This window comes from Python bivittatus, unplaced genomic scaffold, assembly GCF_059951505.1.
Source record: "Python bivittatus isolate LINGU-HERP-01145 unplaced genomic scaffold, Pbiv_v1 ctg000220_np1212, whole genome shotgun sequence".
Taxonomy (NCBI): Eukaryota; Metazoa; Chordata; class Lepidosauria; order Squamata; family Pythonidae; genus Python; species Python bivittatus.
In genome coordinates this window covers 19,816,484-19,834,650 of record NW_028277048.1, presented here as the reverse complement: position 1 = coordinate 19,834,650, position 18,167 = coordinate 19,816,484, and the positions used below count along the sequence as shown (strand labels likewise).

At 44.1% G+C, this 18,167-nt stretch overlaps 1 protein-coding gene across 1 annotated transcript in view; it reads left to right on the top strand.

Annotated features, from left to right (window-relative positions):
- Positions 1 to 18,167, top strand: part of AGAP2 (ArfGAP with GTPase domain, ankyrin repeat and PH domain 2) — a 128,903-nt gene that overhangs the window by 107,895 nt on the left and 2,841 nt on the right. The window contains exons 7-17 of the mRNA XM_088138053.1: positions 811 to 908; positions 2,641 to 2,793; positions 4,323 to 4,409; positions 4,837 to 4,941; positions 5,818 to 5,980; positions 8,107 to 8,208; positions 8,328 to 8,474; positions 12,092 to 12,243; positions 15,261 to 15,351; positions 16,168 to 16,390; positions 17,055 to 17,310. Of these exons, the coding sequence (XP_087994179.1) occupies positions 811 to 908; positions 2,641 to 2,793; positions 4,323 to 4,409; positions 4,837 to 4,941; positions 5,818 to 5,980; positions 8,107 to 8,208; positions 8,328 to 8,474; positions 12,092 to 12,243; positions 15,261 to 15,351; positions 16,168 to 16,390; positions 17,055 to 17,310 (1,577 nt within the window). The remainder of the gene's footprint in view (positions 1 to 810; positions 909 to 2,640; positions 2,794 to 4,322; positions 4,410 to 4,836; positions 4,942 to 5,817; positions 5,981 to 8,106; positions 8,209 to 8,327; positions 8,475 to 12,091; positions 12,244 to 15,260; positions 15,352 to 16,167; positions 16,391 to 17,054; positions 17,311 to 18,167) is intronic.

Here is an 18,167-nt window from a genome sequence, read left to right as displayed (position 1 = left end):
AGTACACATGATACAACTGGACTATGGGAGTGTACACCTGACCAAGGGCTGTTCCTTGTCTTCTTCCTCCTGTGTTGAGTTTGCATGCTAGCAGCCCCATGAGACCTATCACTTTCAGTAACTGAAGGCAAAGGCAGGGCTCAGTGAGGTCCTTAACACTTTCAGAGGATATGCTCCTGTTATAAAATATTGAGGCAAGCTGCTAACGCTGGATATGTGGGAGCACTTCAGGCTGGCAGTTGCAGAGATAAGTCATTGTGTAGATAAGTTACTGGCCTGCATACAGTTTCATTCCTGCCATGGCAGTTCTGCTGTTCCCCGAGTGTTTTTTGTTTCAAAATGTCTAAAGTGCAAGAACAATCAGCTCAACATTGTAAAGGATGTGGCAGTTGCATGTTTATGGTGCAACCCAGGATTGCAGGGAAGAACATCTTCAGAATGTGTCTATGTGAGTGGGGCTGATCACACTGTGTTTTATTTTAACCTGATCATTATCTTCCCATCAGGGACTTGCACAGAAAGACACATACGATCAGTCCCACACATATGGCTGTGTCCTCACATACTTCCCTCTAGTACAAGATCACAACACATTGAAGTGATAATTGCTGGATGGGTTCATAGAGTGAGCGGATTGGCTACCAGAAATGTGTTCAGTTTGTGACCTGGTCCTTGAGGGAAGAACAATTATGGGTTGGACAGAATTCCAATTCTCTTATGTCAGATCTCTCCATTACTCTTCGATGGGGCAGCTGGAAAGCCTCAGCAACTATTTGACTTTCCTACACCTCTCTCCCTTCCCAATTCCAGTTGCCCAGAAGATTGTGAACATGAAGAAACAGCAGCAGCTCCTTGCATCTTGCAAATCTTTGCCCAGCACACCCAGCCATTCAGCAGTTTCCACACCGGTGGGTAGAATCTACTTTGTACAAACATAGCCCGTGTCTTTTTCTCCCTTTCAGGAATCACATTTCTTCAGAGGGGGTGTAAATGACCCAGGTCCTTAGCCCCTGGGAAGGAAGAAGTTGGCATGGTGTAAAGGCACTGGGCTCTCTTCTCAGAGATTTAAAACACTTCCATGTAGGGTCAGTGCAGAAGGTGGAAAAGAGGTCTTAAGGACCAACTGATTGGAAAAGCATCTGCCTGTGGTGGAATTGCAATGCCAGCCCAGGTGCTCAGGCGTAATATTGAAATAAATTGGAGTGGAACATTGTGGCTTTACAACAGACAGATTGCACATGGACTGCAAAAAATTTGGATCATGTAATGTAGCTGCTCAGGTGTGGTAAATAAGTCCTTAAACTTGGCTACCATAATACCAGTTATGTAAGTTCGGTGTTTTTTCAGCACTTTGAACCAGAGATGCTGAATGAATTTTTTCAAAAATTAAAGATGAAAAAAAACCCAAAATTAATTCCAGGGCTAATGAAAAAAAAACTAAAACAAACAAAAAAAAATCAAAATCGATATCTGCAGTCCCTGTGCCATCCCATGGCAGATGAGAAGAATAACAGGATTAACAAGGGTGTAGTGTTGATCAAGGGTTGTTCTGGGGTAATTCTCTGCAATATGTAAAGGTGTGAAGGCTTGAGGGAAAATAGAATTGGGAGAAAAATGTTGTGTTTTTTCCCCAAGAGGCATGAATGAAAGGAAAAGCAAAAAGCAGAAGAGTATTTTCCCCTTAACCTTTCCAGTTTTGTTTTGTTTTTTAAAGGGGGAGTTACATCTCTAGCTTTATATCATCATCTGAAGAGCCCAACTGAAAGGGAAACCCCCATAGCAGAGATGTGCAGCCATGGACACCAATAGATAGAAGAACAAAGAAGAAAAATAATGCCTTAAAGGTCTTCCATTTTCCCAGACAAGCTGGAGTGGGCCTAACTCTGCATTCCCCTGATCCTGTACAAGTCAAAGACAGTCATAGTTGTTATATTATTAAAACATCCACAGTTTTGCATGAGCATATTATTGTGGTGGTTGTTAATATTACTGTAAGGCCGCCTAATTGTCAAACCACTCAAGGAGGCATACAGGACATATTAAAAACACAACATAACAGTAAAGAAGAACTCAAGACTAGGAGTTTCTGTGCAAAGTTAGGGCCTACCTCTTAGATACTTACCTTTGGTTCAGTGGCAACTGTATGAATGCAGAAGCCCTGGTCTGCCTTTTCTTCCATGGGGCATTTTCAGCCAAGGATAGCCTCTTCCTGGGCTCCAAGGGCCTCACAACAACAGGCAGAGGCACGTTCAAAATACTAGTTTGAGGGCATGGAGGAATAACAAAAATGATGATGATGGCAGGAAGTGTTTGGTTATATGCAATTAATTCAAATATTCTTGGGTTCAGGCAGCAGGTGGAATGGCTGAAAATATTTTGGGAAGCAGCTGTACCTTTTGGAGACATCTTGATATCCTATGATCATACCAACTGAGATTTGGCAAATGACTGATGAAATGTGAAAATACTTCCTAGACTATATTGCATCAGATTACATTTGAGCGATTACCCGAGTGAATGCTCTTGCATATTAAAAACAAACCAGAATTGTGTATGAACACCTAGAAATCAAGAAGGACATTCTCATACTGGTGTCCTCCTCCTTCCCTTCCCCATAAGTCTTCCTGGATTCTTTTCTAGGCGAGTAACGGTGGCCATACAAGCGACTACTCTTCATCCCTGCCTTCCACACCCAATATCAGCCATCGGGAGCTGCGCAGTGAGGCTTCAGCTATAATTGGCACACCCAGCTCCCTGCAACGTGGGACCAAACGCCGGACCAGCCTGTTCACTGTGAGTTTCTCTGGAAGTCCATCAGCATGGGAGAATAAGGAAAGAAAGCCAAGGGCTGGATGACCCAAACCCTTAGCTAGGTCAAACCAACCACAACCATTTTAAGGGAGTTTGGCCAAATTCCAGCTGTTTCATTGATTTATCAAGTGTGAAGAAGAGGTGCTTTCCTCTCCTGGTCATTTAGGGCAGGGTCCATGGCTCAGCTTTGGGATGGATCTCTCTCTGCCCTGAGTTCTTGTGGAAGGCAGCTTCCAATCTGGATAGCTCTTTCCTGGATTCTGCGGTCTCCCAATCCTCTTTTCACAAGTGATCTAATGGTAGACCAGCTCAGCAGCTGAGTTCTCAGAGCAAGGTCGGTTACAAATTTAACAGTGTATTTGTACAACATGCTAAGCTTGATCAATTTTAATCTTGGTTAGGTTTGTTTGGGACCTAGACTATTGTACAAGCCCAGCCCGTTTGATTACTTTATTGTTCAGTGTGTAGCACATACCCAGAAAAACGGGTAATTGAGTAATCAAGTGTGGTGTGAAGTCATCTCCATCATTCCTGGTATCCAAAATGCTTGAAGTCTCTTCCCTTATTGCCTCTTAGGCTGTTCCCAGCTTGGTGCCTCCTAGGGGTCAGATTCCTGTATCAGAATCTGTGATGCTTATTATTCAGTTAAAGCAACGTCTGTTTTTAAAGAATGTTCCTGGGACCAGGTGGCATTGCTCAGATTCTTCTCAGGGGGTCCCAAGAAAAAGATAAATAATGCTGAAGACACAAAAAGTGTCTTTTTACAGAAATGGCAGCTTGCTCATTATTACCAATCTGCCTCTGCAATGCAAGGCCACTGAAAAGTCTTGGGTATATTTTGGGCAATTCACATAAGGCAGTGGTAAAGCGTGCAAGTAAATATCATCCCCAAAGCATTGGGGGCAGGGATTGTTTATCAAAGGAAGTTTCCATAAAAGCAATTCATATGTTTGCACTCTAAAAGGCATTCTAAGGCTACAGCCATTACATGCACACCTAGGATTAAGCCTTGCTGAATCCCAGTGAAGGGGAGGAATGGACTTCAGTAGAAACTACATGTTGAGATTTCAGAGATAGGCAATATGTGTTACCATTTTCAAGTCCCATCATCCTCTTCAGTTTCCAGTACAGCCAACAGTAGGGGTAGTGGGACTTGCTCCAGATCCAACAACATCTAGAGGATCACATGTCCCTGGTTTATAGAATTACTCTGTCAAGGTGATGCTGTTTTAAGCTAGGGGAAGTCAACCTGGTGCCCTCCATTGGCTAGAGCAGATGTAAGCTGAAGTTCAGAAATCTAGATGGTATTTCCATGTGTATCCCAGTTTTAAACTGCATCAGTTTGAATTATTTTTACACAAATGTCTCTGAATAAAGGGTACCAATGCAACATATTGGGCACTGTATTGGTTTGTGCAGCTATGGTTTGTAAAGCAAATCATGGTTAAATAAAGCCATGGTTTAGTGCAGTTCATAAACCCAACCAAGACATTTGAATTGTCTCCTTGTAGAATCGCAGAGGGAGTGATACAGAGAAGCGGAGCCTGGATAGCCGAGGTGACAACACGGGCAGTGGGAGAGCTATACCCATCAAACAGGTAAACCTTCCAGTTTGGGCTGACCACTGTTTGTCAGTCCTCTTAATGCTTTGTCATAGCAAGGGAGGGAACAGGGCAATCTTCATTACGTCTGTAATGCTACCCAAAGATTGCTTCATTTTCCCAGGCTTTGGGGGCTTTTATTTTATTTTATTTTTTATTTTTCTTGCCTTCCGTTTTTTCTTCTCTCCTCTCCCCCCAGTCAAAGCTGTTTTCTAAAACATCTCCATTTCTAACTTTGCTTCATCTTTTCAAATATCGTTGTGGTTTGTATTCCTTCCTTAGCTGTTTTTAATTTAAATATTTTGTCTTGCATTTAATCTTACTGTTTCATTTTACTGTGTAGGCTGCCCCAGCAGCTTTGGTTTTAGGGTAAACAAGGAAATGAAATTGTGGCTTGGGTAATGACCATTGTGTCTCCTGGTAGAGCTTCTTGCTGAAACGAAGTGGGAATTCTCTGAACAAGGAGTGGAAGAAAAAGTATGTCACTCTATCCAGCAATGGGCTTCTCTTCTATCACCCCAGCATTAATGTAAGTTCCTTGTCAGTAGAACAGAGTGTGACAGGTGTCCCTAGATGATCTGATCTGATTCACAGAATAAGCAAATGGGTAGGGTTTTGATAGGAGGCCCTCAGGAGAAGAGCATGGCTCATGAAGTAAACTGGCTGATTGTAACTGCAGGAAATATGTATCCGTATCCATTATTTTTCTGCCAGGAACGGAAGCACTAAAACCTTGTCATGCAGCCTTTCCCCAATGTAGTGCCTTTTAGAAGTGTTGGACTTCAATTCCCATAATCCTTGGCCAGCCTATTTTTCCTTATTGTGTTATATTCATCATAATGGATTGGCGTTGTATTCCACAGCAGTCTCTTTATGATTCTCATTTTATTCCATGGGAAATTGGGGCTAAGTTTGTCGAAGGCAAGAGCTCTTCTGGATCTCCTCACCCACCCCCACTAAAGCAAAGGATCCTCAATTATATTACTGTATGCTTCATTACATGGATTCTTTAGGTCAAAACAGATTGAGGAATAGAGTGGAAAATCTTTGATTTATAAAACGTGCAAGATATCTTTTGGATTTAACTCCTCTCCCCAAATCCACTCTCTTCCACTTACTGCATCTGTTGCCAACCCCCATGATGGCTGGGAATGGTGGAAGTTGTAATCAAATGCATCCAAGGGCATGAAAACAGAAAGGGCTGTTCTAGGGCTAGTCTTTTTTAATGCCTTAAATTGATGGGAATAGCGTTTGACATGACCTGGAAAGGAATACAAGTTCTAGACACCTTCTCAGTCCAACAATGGGACTTATTAAGAATTCCAAAGTAAGACAGTTTCAAAAGCCATGCTTAGATGGTGTCTAGCCTCCTAAGTTTTCCCACCCATTCCTCTTGCCTCCCCAGGATTATATCCATGGAACCCATGGGAAAGAAATGGATCTACTTCGTACCACTGTCAAGGTACCTGGCAAACGCCCACCCAGAGCCATCTCTGCCTGTGGTGCCTCCTCAAGTATCAATGGCTTGGTGAAAGATATGAGCAGCGTTGGAGTTGGGGACAGCAGTAGTAAGTGATCTGTCCTGCCTCGGGCAAAATAGACATAGGGTGAGAGGATCATGGGGGTGCTTGGCATCACCGTGGTGAAAAGTACTGCCACACTGAAGTGGGGTTTCTTTGGCAACACCCATGCTGCCAAGACAGTGAGAACTAAGACCCTGGTAAAACAGCCAAGGGAGGAATTCCACGAGCTGTTTTGCCAGCCTAGGTGCGTATATAATTACTGTTTGCTAATTCACACTGTGATGCGCTGCGATTCCTTCACTTACAGTTTTCTGTGTAAGAGTAAGGAGGGAGAGTACCCACACTCTTTCTCCTCCTCTCCTCCTTTTGCAATATGATCTGCCAGTAGTCACACTTTCTTTAACCTTACTTGGCAACAGCCCAGAAGAATATGATAGAAAGAAAGTAGGAAGAGCAACAGATGGTGTTTTTGAACGGAAGGCTTCCTCAAACGTTACAGAATTCTACCTGGGAGGGAAGGAGGGAAGACAGAGAAACCAGAGAGTCACGTGGGATGATCAAGCATGCATCTTTTTTCCCTAGTGTGCCCAGGGTAGGAAGTCATGACCAACCATGTATATGTCACATCTACACACTGTGTGTAGATGTGTGTATTTGTGGGTATATCTGTGAGTCTAGAGACATATTTTGGGAGATTATCAAGTGTTAGCTTTCTCACACTTGTCTTTCAATGCTTTCTGCTGGAAATAGGATAAGGAATGGCATCTCTAAAGACAGCCACTTTGGCTGCTTCTTCTTCCACACAAATTTGGCCCATGAATGATGCAAAATCATTGACTTTCCTGGCCTTTGGCCATTATTGCACATTTCTCCTACTATATGGAAAAATTATAATCAAATAGAAATTATTCTGATTAATGTTCAGTCTGGACAATTAGCTTAACATCAAACCAAATCAAGTTTGGCATAAAATTTCTAATGCTGCCTGTTCGAATTAGAACATTTATTAAAGCAAGTACACGTCCAATTTTAATTCATAAAGCTGGAAAGCTGTGTGTTCCCGCTAGCTCCAGTGCAGAAATCATGCACAATACAATCCAACAGCGACCTCTAGAGGAGACCTTTCCATTCAGTGGCGGCTAGAATTTCGTGATTTGGGATAATGAAGGGTGAACCCAAATGCCCACCTGTTTTTGCTGTCTTGTTCATAGGCAGTAAAATTGGGGACTGAGCAGTGGGCTCAGTCCAAGTCCCTCTTCTCAGAGATGGCCATCTGCAAGGACTTTGGAAGCTGCCTTTTCAGTTATTGCCCCCCTCCTCTGGAATAGCTCACCTCTGGACATTGGAACAGCCCTTCCCTCCTGACTTTTAGAAAGTCCATTAAAACTTGGCTGTTCCATGAGCCTGGAATGTTATTACTGTTCCCTCTGGTGAGGAAGGGTATTTCAATTTTTGGTTTATTGATTGTGGTATTCCTGGGTTTCTAAACTTTTTTTTACTTTTTTTTCCTATTGATTTGCTCTACTGCTGTTATTTATATGACTATGTTTAATTATTGGTTTGTCATCTGAATTTACAAAGATGGGAACTGCACGTTGCTCAGAATCAATGAGAAAGCCTTATAAGTCTGGAAAAATAAAAATAATGTTTAAAAGATGGATGGAGGTGGATTGAGGGGGCCCTGTGAGGAAGTAAAGCTGGTTCATCTCAACCGTATAGGATGAGCAGCTATGAACTTTTCTTCAGAATCTCCTTAAAGGGACTAATTAGTCATTTAGCTTCATCCCATGGAATGCTTCTGCCAACCAGTGGGAGATGTGCTACTATAGCACATTGAGCTTCAGGCTCAATCCTAGGTAAGATGAGATTTCACCAAAGTTCAGCATAAAAGCACTGCTTGAATAACCGCCTCCAGGATGGTGGTGTTCTCCTCGTCCTTCAGCTCTGGCCAAAGAAACTAGAATCCCACTACAGGCCTTACCTTACTTCTGTGCATGCGACTTGCATGCAGGAGACACCTGGTTGCATTCCCAACTCCTCCATCTTAAAAGACCTCTGGTAAAAGGGCACTTATGATCAAACCTATCTGAGATGTAAAATATTGTCTCAAGACCAAACCAGCTCTACAAAGATTCTAGCAGTTTCATGCGCTCATTCCTTTTTCTCCATAGCTAGCCCTAGTCCGGGCCTGCTGAATCCTCCAGTGGACCCGGCAGTCAAGCTCTTAGGCAAACCTGAGCGCTTGCAGCGCTCCGTATCTTCTTCCAAGGCTGGTAAGTTCCAAGAAACCCCCACGGAGCAGAGAGGGTGCTAGGGAAGGTTGGCCTCTCTGATCCAGCGAGAAAGATCAGCCCACAGACACATCCTCTGTTTCTCCTACATATTCCTGCAGAAGTATCCATGGCTGCAGAAGGACTGTCCAGTCCTGGCAGCAGTGGCAAAGACCCCCCTCCATCTCCTATGATCGACAGAAAGAAACACAGGCGGAAGAAGCTCACCACACCATCAAAGACGGAGGGATCCACAGGGCAGGCCGAAGGTAAGGGCCACTGCTGACGGTCGTGATTCTTAAGGTTGAAATAAATCTTTTTGACCACAGTTCAGGTTGGTCTACTGGGCATGCTAGAAAGCCTTTGCTTTCAAGAAGAAAGAAAGAAAAACTAGAGTGGCCTATCTAAAGTGATCTTCCCCAGCTTGGTGCTCTCTCCATGCTGGGTTCATAGCTGCCGGAATGTTCAGGTGATAGGCCAGCTGGGGATCCTGAGAGATCCAGTGGCTTTTTTTTTTTTAATGCCTACAGGATAACATTACAGGAATTCAAAATTATGCCTGTGAGTGTTAAAGAAACCATTTTTTAATGCAGAAAAAGGCTTTGGTCTCAGATGGCAATTAAGGCCATTCATAATGTGTATCTTTAAGATGTCTGTTTACAAGACCAGTTTAAAGAAGGGGAAAAAAAAAAAAACAGCCAACCAACCAAAGTGCTGCCCTGCTAACGTTTGCAATAAACAGGGCCATTTTTTGGTCTTAGATTCCAGATCATATCTCCTTGGGGTAATAGGAGAGAGCAACGACTCTCTTCCACTGGGCAGATAAGAGCGTCTTGAATTAGCCAAGGCATTCAAATATGTAGTTAACATTTTCCCCAAAAAGGACGGGAAGATCAAGGACGGGAAGATCGTGTTTGCTTCAGGGTTAAGCATTTGCACAATTCTGGGGGTTGCCCTGGGTGCTGTCTCTCAGTTGCAGGAAGGGAGGAATGCTGGAACGGTGACTGATTGTCTGAACTGAAACATGACCAAGACCATTGGGGGGCCAAAGGCACAAAACCCAAAGGATGCCTCCCAGGGCTTATTCAAAGGAGGGATGGAGGTTTTGAGCAAGCCTGTCCGGCGGGAAGTAGCAGGGGAGCCCATGGGGGGAAGTTGGTGAGAAGCACCCTAGTCAAGGCTGTGGGGAGGCCAGGCTGCCTACTGCAACCCATGGAAAGAAAGGAAAGGAAAGGAAAGGAAAGGAAAGGAAAGGAAAGGAAAGGAAAGGAAAGGAAAGGAAAGGAAAGGAAAGGAAAGGAAAGGAAAGGAAAGGAAAGGAAAGGAAAGGAAAGGAAAGGAAAGGAAAGGAACCATCCTCTCCTTTTGAGAAGGGGCTGGGCCACGGTCCGAGGAGCTGCCCACTCCCATCCTTTTCTCTTAGCTCTGCCTGCACTAAGCAGCTGCTGCCACGCCTTTCACTTCTGCTCAGAATCTGCACTCCAAGGGGGCCGTGCCCTCCACAGCTTTCTCCCTCACTGTCCCTCGCAGCGCTTCACGCATCCACCGCCCCACTGGCACCCTGTCCCATGGGTCTGGGAGTTCTGATAGCCTCTGCTTTTTTTTGTTATTTTCCTTTTCCTCCTCTGAACTTTCTCCCCTTTCTTCTTTTCCTCCCTTCTCTTTCTCTGCCTCTCGCTTCCTGCTTCCCCTCCGGACCCTCTGCAGCCAAGCGTAAAATGTGGAAATTAAAAACCTTTGGTAGTTTAAGAAATATTTATAAAACAGGTAATGAGCGGCGGTGGCAGGTGCGGGCTCTTTTTTGTGCCATGGCACCCATTGCATGCAGTTGTGCTTACTTTGTGACGTGCGCCCTGCATTGATGTCTGTCCCTGATGCTCAAGATATATCCCTTCTTGTTTCTGGCTTAACCATCCCCAGGCCAACAAGGGGCTGTACAAACGGTTCCCTTCCCCCTCCCCGCCTCCATTTTTCCCATGCTGGGTATCACAGAAATCACTGGGTTCCCAGAATTCCTTCAGAATGGGAGATGTTCAACTGATTCTGAAACTATCAGACGTCCCTTGGGGGGACGATCAGTCAGATCACACAGATGAGCCCTGAGAGTGCAAATAAAAAGTGCTATAAAAAGATAAGTAGGTTCCCTGAAAGGCACCTTGCCCAATACTAACAGGGTCTCCTGCCATATGCAGGCACAACAATTGATGTTGTTTCTAGCCCAGTGTACTTTCCCTACCTGTGCATGTAACAATGAGGCCCAAGAAGCTTGCACTTCACATTTCCAGATTGTTTGCTGGAGAATATATGGCTTCACAATCCTTTGCATGCACAAGCAGGTTCCTTGAAAGACAAATGGATACAGAAAGAAGAGCCCGGGGTGCTTGAGAGCCTTTCCCCATTTGCATTTAAGAATGGTATGATCATGAATTCTTTATTCTGCCATGTTCCCATGACACTGGCTTCATCTTGTTCCCAACCCATGAGTGAGATGGGCCTAGATCATCCCTGGTAGTTCTGGCAGCAGTGTTTTCTCCCTCAAGTCGGTAATAAATTTGTAGCAATTCCTAGGTGTGTAAAATCTGACACATTTCACAGTCTATTCTGTTGGTGGCAGAGTCACGTGACCTGTTGAGGAGTGGGATCAGGCAGACATTCCTTGGCCCCTTCAAGCCAATGCAGGTATGCCCCTTTCCCCAGGCCCTCAAGGACTCTCCACTGCCATCATCTTAAGTATTCTTCCCAGAAGAAATGGTCATGGACCACTGAGTGAAGAGTTGAACCTGGATCTCCCTGCTCCTAGTCCAGCACTAACCAATATTTCATTATTCCATTATTATTATGGCACTAGAAGTACTCTGAATTTTTGCCTCACCGTGGTCTTTGAAGAGTTAAGGGGGAAACTGCAAAGCAAAGTCAACGGTGGTAGCAAAATATAATAAATAAAGTGCCTTATTCCAATCTAAGGGATGCCTAAGCACTTCATCTCAGATGGATCATGGTCCTTTATCATTCTAACCAATTAATTTCCACTTCTCTGCCCTCATTTCCCAGCAAAACCAAGAGAAGGGAAGCTGATATTGCAAGAATTTCTGCTTGTTTGATCAGCACGCTCCCCCACCCCACCCCACCCCACCCCACTCTGGGCTAGGGCCTGCTTGCAGAAGCTTCTGCTCCCCACCACAGGCTAGTTCCTGTCAAAGCCCTCATTTGGGAGGAATTGCAAGCCTGGCCATCAGCCCTTTGCAGGTACCCATTTCCTGCTTCCTGAGCTTGCCTTCAGGGCTGGGTCTCAAGTGGCCACACCTTCCATCCACGTTCAAAGCAAATGTGAGACTGGGAAGATAGAAGTTGAAGCTTCTCTTCTCCTGTAGATCCACAGTACAGTGTATTGTGTTTCCACACCCAAGCTCAGCTCCCCAGTTCAGGGGTGAGCAACTTACCCTACAGTTCTGTAGTCAGCAAACACATAGAGAGAAGGATTGCACAGTGCTCTGCAAATTAAAGGTGCTCTATAAATAATTTCAAAGTAGCAAATAATATGTGAATTGATGAAGTGGCATATGCCGGTAGAATAATAAAAGTGTGGCTTTTGCCCCAGAAAGGACAGCATCCTTGTAGTACTCTTTCAGGTTCTTGCTGTTTATGAAATTAAACTGTTAGCCTGCATAGACTCTAGATAGATCACCTCCCTATTATTGATAGATCACATCCTTACTACTACTTTCCCCAAGGGTCTGTGCTGGAAAAATAAGCATCTTCTTTGTCCAGTCAACTTCTGAATGTCCTTCCCCGGCCCCCAGTTATGCCCCAACACCAGTTTGTGACTGTAAGACAGTTCCAAGGACTGCTATCATTGTGCCTGAGCACTGCTGTTTTGCATCCACAGAGGAAGAGAACTTTGAGTTCATCATCGTCTCCAGCACAGGGCAGACTTGGCACTTTGAGGCCAACAGCTTCGAGGAGAGAGATTCCTGGGTCCAAGCGATCGAGAGCCAGATCTTGGCTAGCCTGCAGTGTTGTGAAAGTAGCAAGAACAAGGTACTGATCACTCCACTCCCTGCTGTCCCCTTCCCTAGAGTGATCGAAGCCTAGCTTTAGTATTGATTGCCTATACTGCTGTTATGATCTTGGCCACTTGGTAAATGCACTGTCCATGTTAGGGTAACTGGAGAGCTGAGCAGGCAAAGGAGGACATGGACAACTGGAAAGGAGGACAAATGGGAAAGGAGGACACCCTAACTATTTAACTTTCTTCGCATCCACGACAAAAATTACAGCAAAGAACTGCCAAAAAATGGACTTAGGCCTACACATATATGAAATTACTTTTTCCAGCATCAGAAAGACTGTTTTTTCAATGTAGTATTTTTCCAACAAATCTTTATTTTCAAGAACATATGCTAACCATAATATAGAATCGACGATAACATGCTTTCCAAATTTCACTATAAAAATGTATGACGGGTCATGTGATCTACTGACAATGGTGATTGTACATTTAAAGCTGCTAGATTGAAGCCAGTTGCTGGAATCAGGAAATAATTAAATAATGTAAATCTAGGCTGTCGAGTCTATCGATAGAAAGAAGCAGACAATTTACAAGGTCACAATACACCACAGTTTCAATGACTACTGTTGTGAAAGCAGTCCAATTTTTTTTTAAAAAAAGACACTCAAAAAGCCAGACAATATTTCATTTTAAGGCTATGCCTGCTGGATGGAGGACATGAGGACAAAAAGGAGGACACATCCTCCTTTTGCCAGATGTCTGGTAAACCTAATCCATTGTTGGGGACAAAACCTGGCTCACCTAAAGCAACCAAATCACTTTGAAGATACAACATAATTTTATTAGCATGCAAACAACGAAACAGTGTAGACTGGGCTCCCAGCAAAGCACTGGCAGCTTGTTGGGCAGCCCTTAGCAAAGGCAGAACCAGAGCTTATGTATCCTTGGCCTACTACATTGCAAAGGCAAGACAAAGAAAAAGGCAGACACAGTGTAAATTACAGCATGACGTTGGAATGTTTCAGGTAAACCCATCTGGATGACCTTATTATTATTTATCCCTTCCTACTAGGTTGGCATGCTAGCTACACTCTCTCTGAGATATGGTCAGTGAATCTAAACAATATAACAATAGTTAGTGAATATAAACAAGGCCACAGCTTCCTGACTGATTCTTTCCCCTGTCGCCATTCAAGGTCACTTCAGCTTGTTGTGAATGTTGTCCTCCAAGGGCACTTTAAGCAGTTCACATGTAGGGGGGAGCATCTCATAGGTTTGGTAGTGAATGCAGCTCATGTGTCTACGGAGTGGGGGTTACCTTTTACCACCACACCATGTATACGCCATTTTGCAGAGTTACATAGGCAATACAGTCAGATATCTGCTATGACTGTAAGCAGAAGGAGAAGCCATGGAACAAGATAAGCACATGTCAATATACTTTGTTGATTATTTTTGGAAGTACTATTTAAGAGGGATCAGCCAAAGGGAATATAAAAAAGCTAATACCTGGGAGAAAGAAGACTTCCTCTCTTGCGTATTTCTAGAATCGGTGAGGTCTTGGACCAGATCAGGGATTATAACCTTTTAAGCAAGAGGCACCTTCATATGATTCCATCTGATACTATGAATCCCAGAGGCAAGAAAACTAATTTTTAAATTTAAGAATAGCCAGGATCTTGCCAGAATGTGTGAAAATGCATATCTTGGCTATATCAAAGATTGTGACCATTTTTTAAAAAAATTGAACTCTCTGGGCATCATCTGAGTGTGTTGGCACTATGAGGCCCAAAGGTATGGTGAAATCAGACGTTTATCTTCCAGTGCTATCATTCTAGTGGTCACCACATATATATCCAGGAGGTGGATGTCATGGAACAAGGCAGAATGAATGGACATTTGAGGGAGCAAGAAAACATTAGTCAGCTGGGGATGAAAGTTGGAAACCATAATGGAAAAGTGCTTCTATACGGCAAGGCTATTGAAATGGTAGCTGGGAAATGCACAGGAATCCTACTTTTCTCTTTCTTCACCTACCTGGGAGAGTCTCCAGCCTAGGAAAAGATGGTTGAACTCTGAAGGCCTAGAAAGGCCAGGAGCAAAGAATAAGCAGGCAAAAAAGAGGTGCTACAGAGAGACCACCGTTGCCCATGTGGGGGTGCAACACACAGAGAGCATCTTATTAGGACGAGAGCTGGAAAATAGGCTGAGAAGAGAGTTAGTTATCCCCAGACCTAACATGAATTAGGGATAGAACATTTTAAAGGATTAAAGAATAAATGTGAGTAATTTACCAATAATTACACAAGGACATTTGCAAAATATTAAATATTACTAAGCTTTTTATTTGATTGGCTAAATCTGTTTCTGAGCTATTTGTTTTTCAACTGTGGGGTTCAGATGAATTAACCCTCATCCATTAAAACATTTCTGCACATAATGTAAATGTATAAGGGAAAAGAGTTCGAGCCTAGCTCCCCACCTCCACCCCATGGCTGGCGGCCGGCCTGCCTGCCTGCCTGCCTGCCTCTCATGTGAATTCTCATCTATCATCTTAGCCCAGACACAGATCTGTCATCTTGGTAAGAACAGTTTGAGCATTATTTGCACATGGTTATTAAAGCTCAACCGCATTTGAAACAATCAAAGCAATTCACAAGCATTTAAACAGCAGGAAAAATAGAAGCTAGTCACACACAAAGAATTTGGAAGGAAACTGATTGATCTGTTGGAGAAGAAAAAGAGGGTTTCCTTTTGTGAATATTCCACAGAGTAGGTCCTGCCACAAAGAAAGCCCTGCTTTGCAATTCATTTGTTCCTTTCATATCAAACACGGAAAGCACAGGGAAAGAACAGTATCCACAGGGACAATCCTGTTGCACCTGGGAATGGAAACAGGACATCATCCAAGAATTTCATACAGGTTTGGAAGGAATAGCAGCTTATCCCACCTTGCAAGGCCACATTCAGAATTAGGGCAGCCTTTGAAGTAACCCCTGAAGAAGTGGGCATTTTAGCATCTAGATGTCTTCTGTCTCCCCAACAGGCCCGGATGGACAGCCAGAGCGAAGCGGTGGCAATCCAGGCTATCCGAAATGCCAGAGGCAACTCCTTGTGCGTGGATTGTGGGGCACTAAGTAAGTATGGGGTGGGTCAGACTTCTCCAACCAGGTGCACTCTTGAATTTCCAGCCAACACAGCCAGTGGCATGCAAAGAAGAAGAAGGCAAAGGCAGGACACACCAGAGGAGTAGGAATATAGTTGAAGTTATTCCCACCTGCTCCTTTAAGCTTTCAGGAACAGGCCTTTTTTTTTTTTTTAAAGTCTCCTTTGAAGCTTCAGCCTGACAATTATTATATCAAATTATGATGTCTAGTTAAAGAGATAAGCCATTTCAAGTGCAGACATTTCTGTCCTTTGGTCTTTCCCTCCCCAGCAGGCAAGTTTGGCATGCCAGCCTCAGCAGAGGACTTTCTGTGGCCCTTCTCCTTTACAACAGTTGGCTCCCTTGCTTCCCTTTTTAAGGGAACTGCTTGATTCTCCATTGGGGAAGGGAGCTATTTCAAGGTTGGGCCTCTTTAAAGGTTGGGGGAATTTATGGGGCTCTGGAGAGAAGTCCCTTCCACCCTTCCCTTTCGCTGGCCAGATTGTGTTCCCTCTCTTCCTCTTCTTTGTCTTTCCTTTTCCTTCCTCTATAAAAGCTCCCCCCCCTCAAAAAAAGCCCAAATCTGAAAATATTCCCTAATATTTAAGGCTTACTCCCAAGGAGGCTGGGGTTTTCCCTTTACCACACTGGGATTCTCACTCGGCTAGATATGATCTCTTGTCCTAACTTGGGATTTAGTGTATCAGAACATTCCTTTAGTTCAGAATAACAGGTCTTCACTTTGAAAAGGAAGGGCAGTCCCCTCCCCTCATCCCACTTTCTAACTCATCCAGTTTCCTTGCTGCAGATCCAACCTGGGCCAGCCTGAACTTGGGGGCGCTGATCTGCATTGAATGTTCTGGCATCCACCGGAATCTGGGCACCCACCTGTCTCGTGTGCGCTCCCTTGACTTAGATGACTGGCCCCTAGAGCTGACACTGGTGCTCACCTCCATTGGTAATGAAACAGCCAACAGCGTCTGGGAGAAGTGCACACAGGGACGCCGGAAACCCACCTGTGAGTCATCACGGTAAGTGCAAATAGTCACATAATGTAGTGAAAGTGCAGGCTTGGGGACTTATGCAGTCACACTGTGCTTACTTACCTGGGAGTAAGCACCATGGCACACTTTGGGTCAACACACAGGCAAGTTAAATTACTGCTAACATGCATGATGTAGCTAAAGTTGGGGCATTGCAGTGTTGCTGATTTGGTGTGGGGGAGAGAATGCATAATTCCCCATTGGAGTTAATGAACTCAAAAGTGGTTAACTCTGGGCAGGATTATACCTTTAATTCAACCATCTTTCCTTGCGGACAATCATCACTCTGTACCCCTCTCTGTCTAGAAGAAGAAGCTATGCTAAGGTGGGGGGAGCTTTGGGGAAAGAGGAGTTCCACCATTTGACATCTATACCCATCCCAAGATGGGACCTGAGAAACATCCTAGCTCTTAGGTCAGAAGAGGTCCATATAACCATCTTGAATTTCTCACCACAGCGGAATCAGTACTTGGGTGTCCGAATTTTGCTCATCCACTTCATGCTTATCCTGTTCTTCCATCCCTTGGGCGATCTCTGCATAAGAACCTGTCATGTTTTGCTTACCCAGTGTGTTTTTCATAGCAGGCAGTCTCTGAGTTTAGAGACTCTTGTGATCCCAGCTAGCAGGCTCTCTCTTGCTTTCCTTTCTCAGGGAAGAGCGAGAATCTTGGATTCGAGCCAAATATGAGCAACGACTATTCTTGGCACCACTACCCAACTCTGAATTGTCCCTTGGGTGCCAACTGTTCCAGGCTGTCTTGGACCAAGACCTGGGGGCTGTGCTGCTCTTGCTGGCCCACAGCTCCAAGGAACAGATCAATGCTCCAACTGGGGACAAGGACCGGCGCACAGCTCTGCATGTGGCATGTGACCTTTCACACGTGGTTATCACCCAGCTTCTGGTCTGGGTAAGTTCTTGGCAGTAGAACATGCTTTAAATCCAAGGAGAGCAGGAATTCTCTTTAATGATTCTCCTTCACTCTAAAAAAATAAAGAGGGAAGGCATGCTGTGGAGGGGAAAAGTTGGCATATAGAGAGGTGGCCTAGGGCTGACTGTCAGAACATTAATTTCTGAGAATGTAATGCATGCATAATTTCAGTATGTAGGCATTAAATGCTATCTTTCAAATTTCACACAGTGTTGTTCTTGCTCCATGCAGATGTGGGAGGTTGGTAGTAGCTTGAAAATAGTTCTTCAGACTGGTAAATGAATTGGATCCATTTACAACAACCATGGTGTATTCTGCGCTGAGGCAAACAAGCAAGCAAAAACTTACATTATGTCCAAAGCCTGTGTGATCTTCACTCATAAGCTATGCAACAGGGATGAAGCAGAACTTAGTAGTAAAGCACAGGCTTTGCATGCAGAAGTTTCAATCCCCTTCATCTCTCTTTAAAAAGCATCATATAGCAACTGAAGGAAAACACTTGTGCCTGGGAAACTGAACAGAAGCTCTAGCCAATATCCTATTCCCAGTGCCCTGTGCAGCTAGGGCGATAACTATCTCAGGCCAAAATTACTTCTGCTTAACAGATTTATTTTATGTTTCTCTTTGATTAATTAAAACTGGACAATGTATGTGCTTTTCCAAAAATCAGCACATCACATAAAAATGCAGAGGTCATCCTTAGCCTACAGCCTAGTTGCAGTTGAACAAACAACTCATGCTGTTCCTCCAGTGGAAAGTAATTAGGCTCCTTCTGGAGGTATAGAAAAACCATCGCTTGGCAGAAGTGGGGACCAGCCATAGCATTGGGTGAAAAT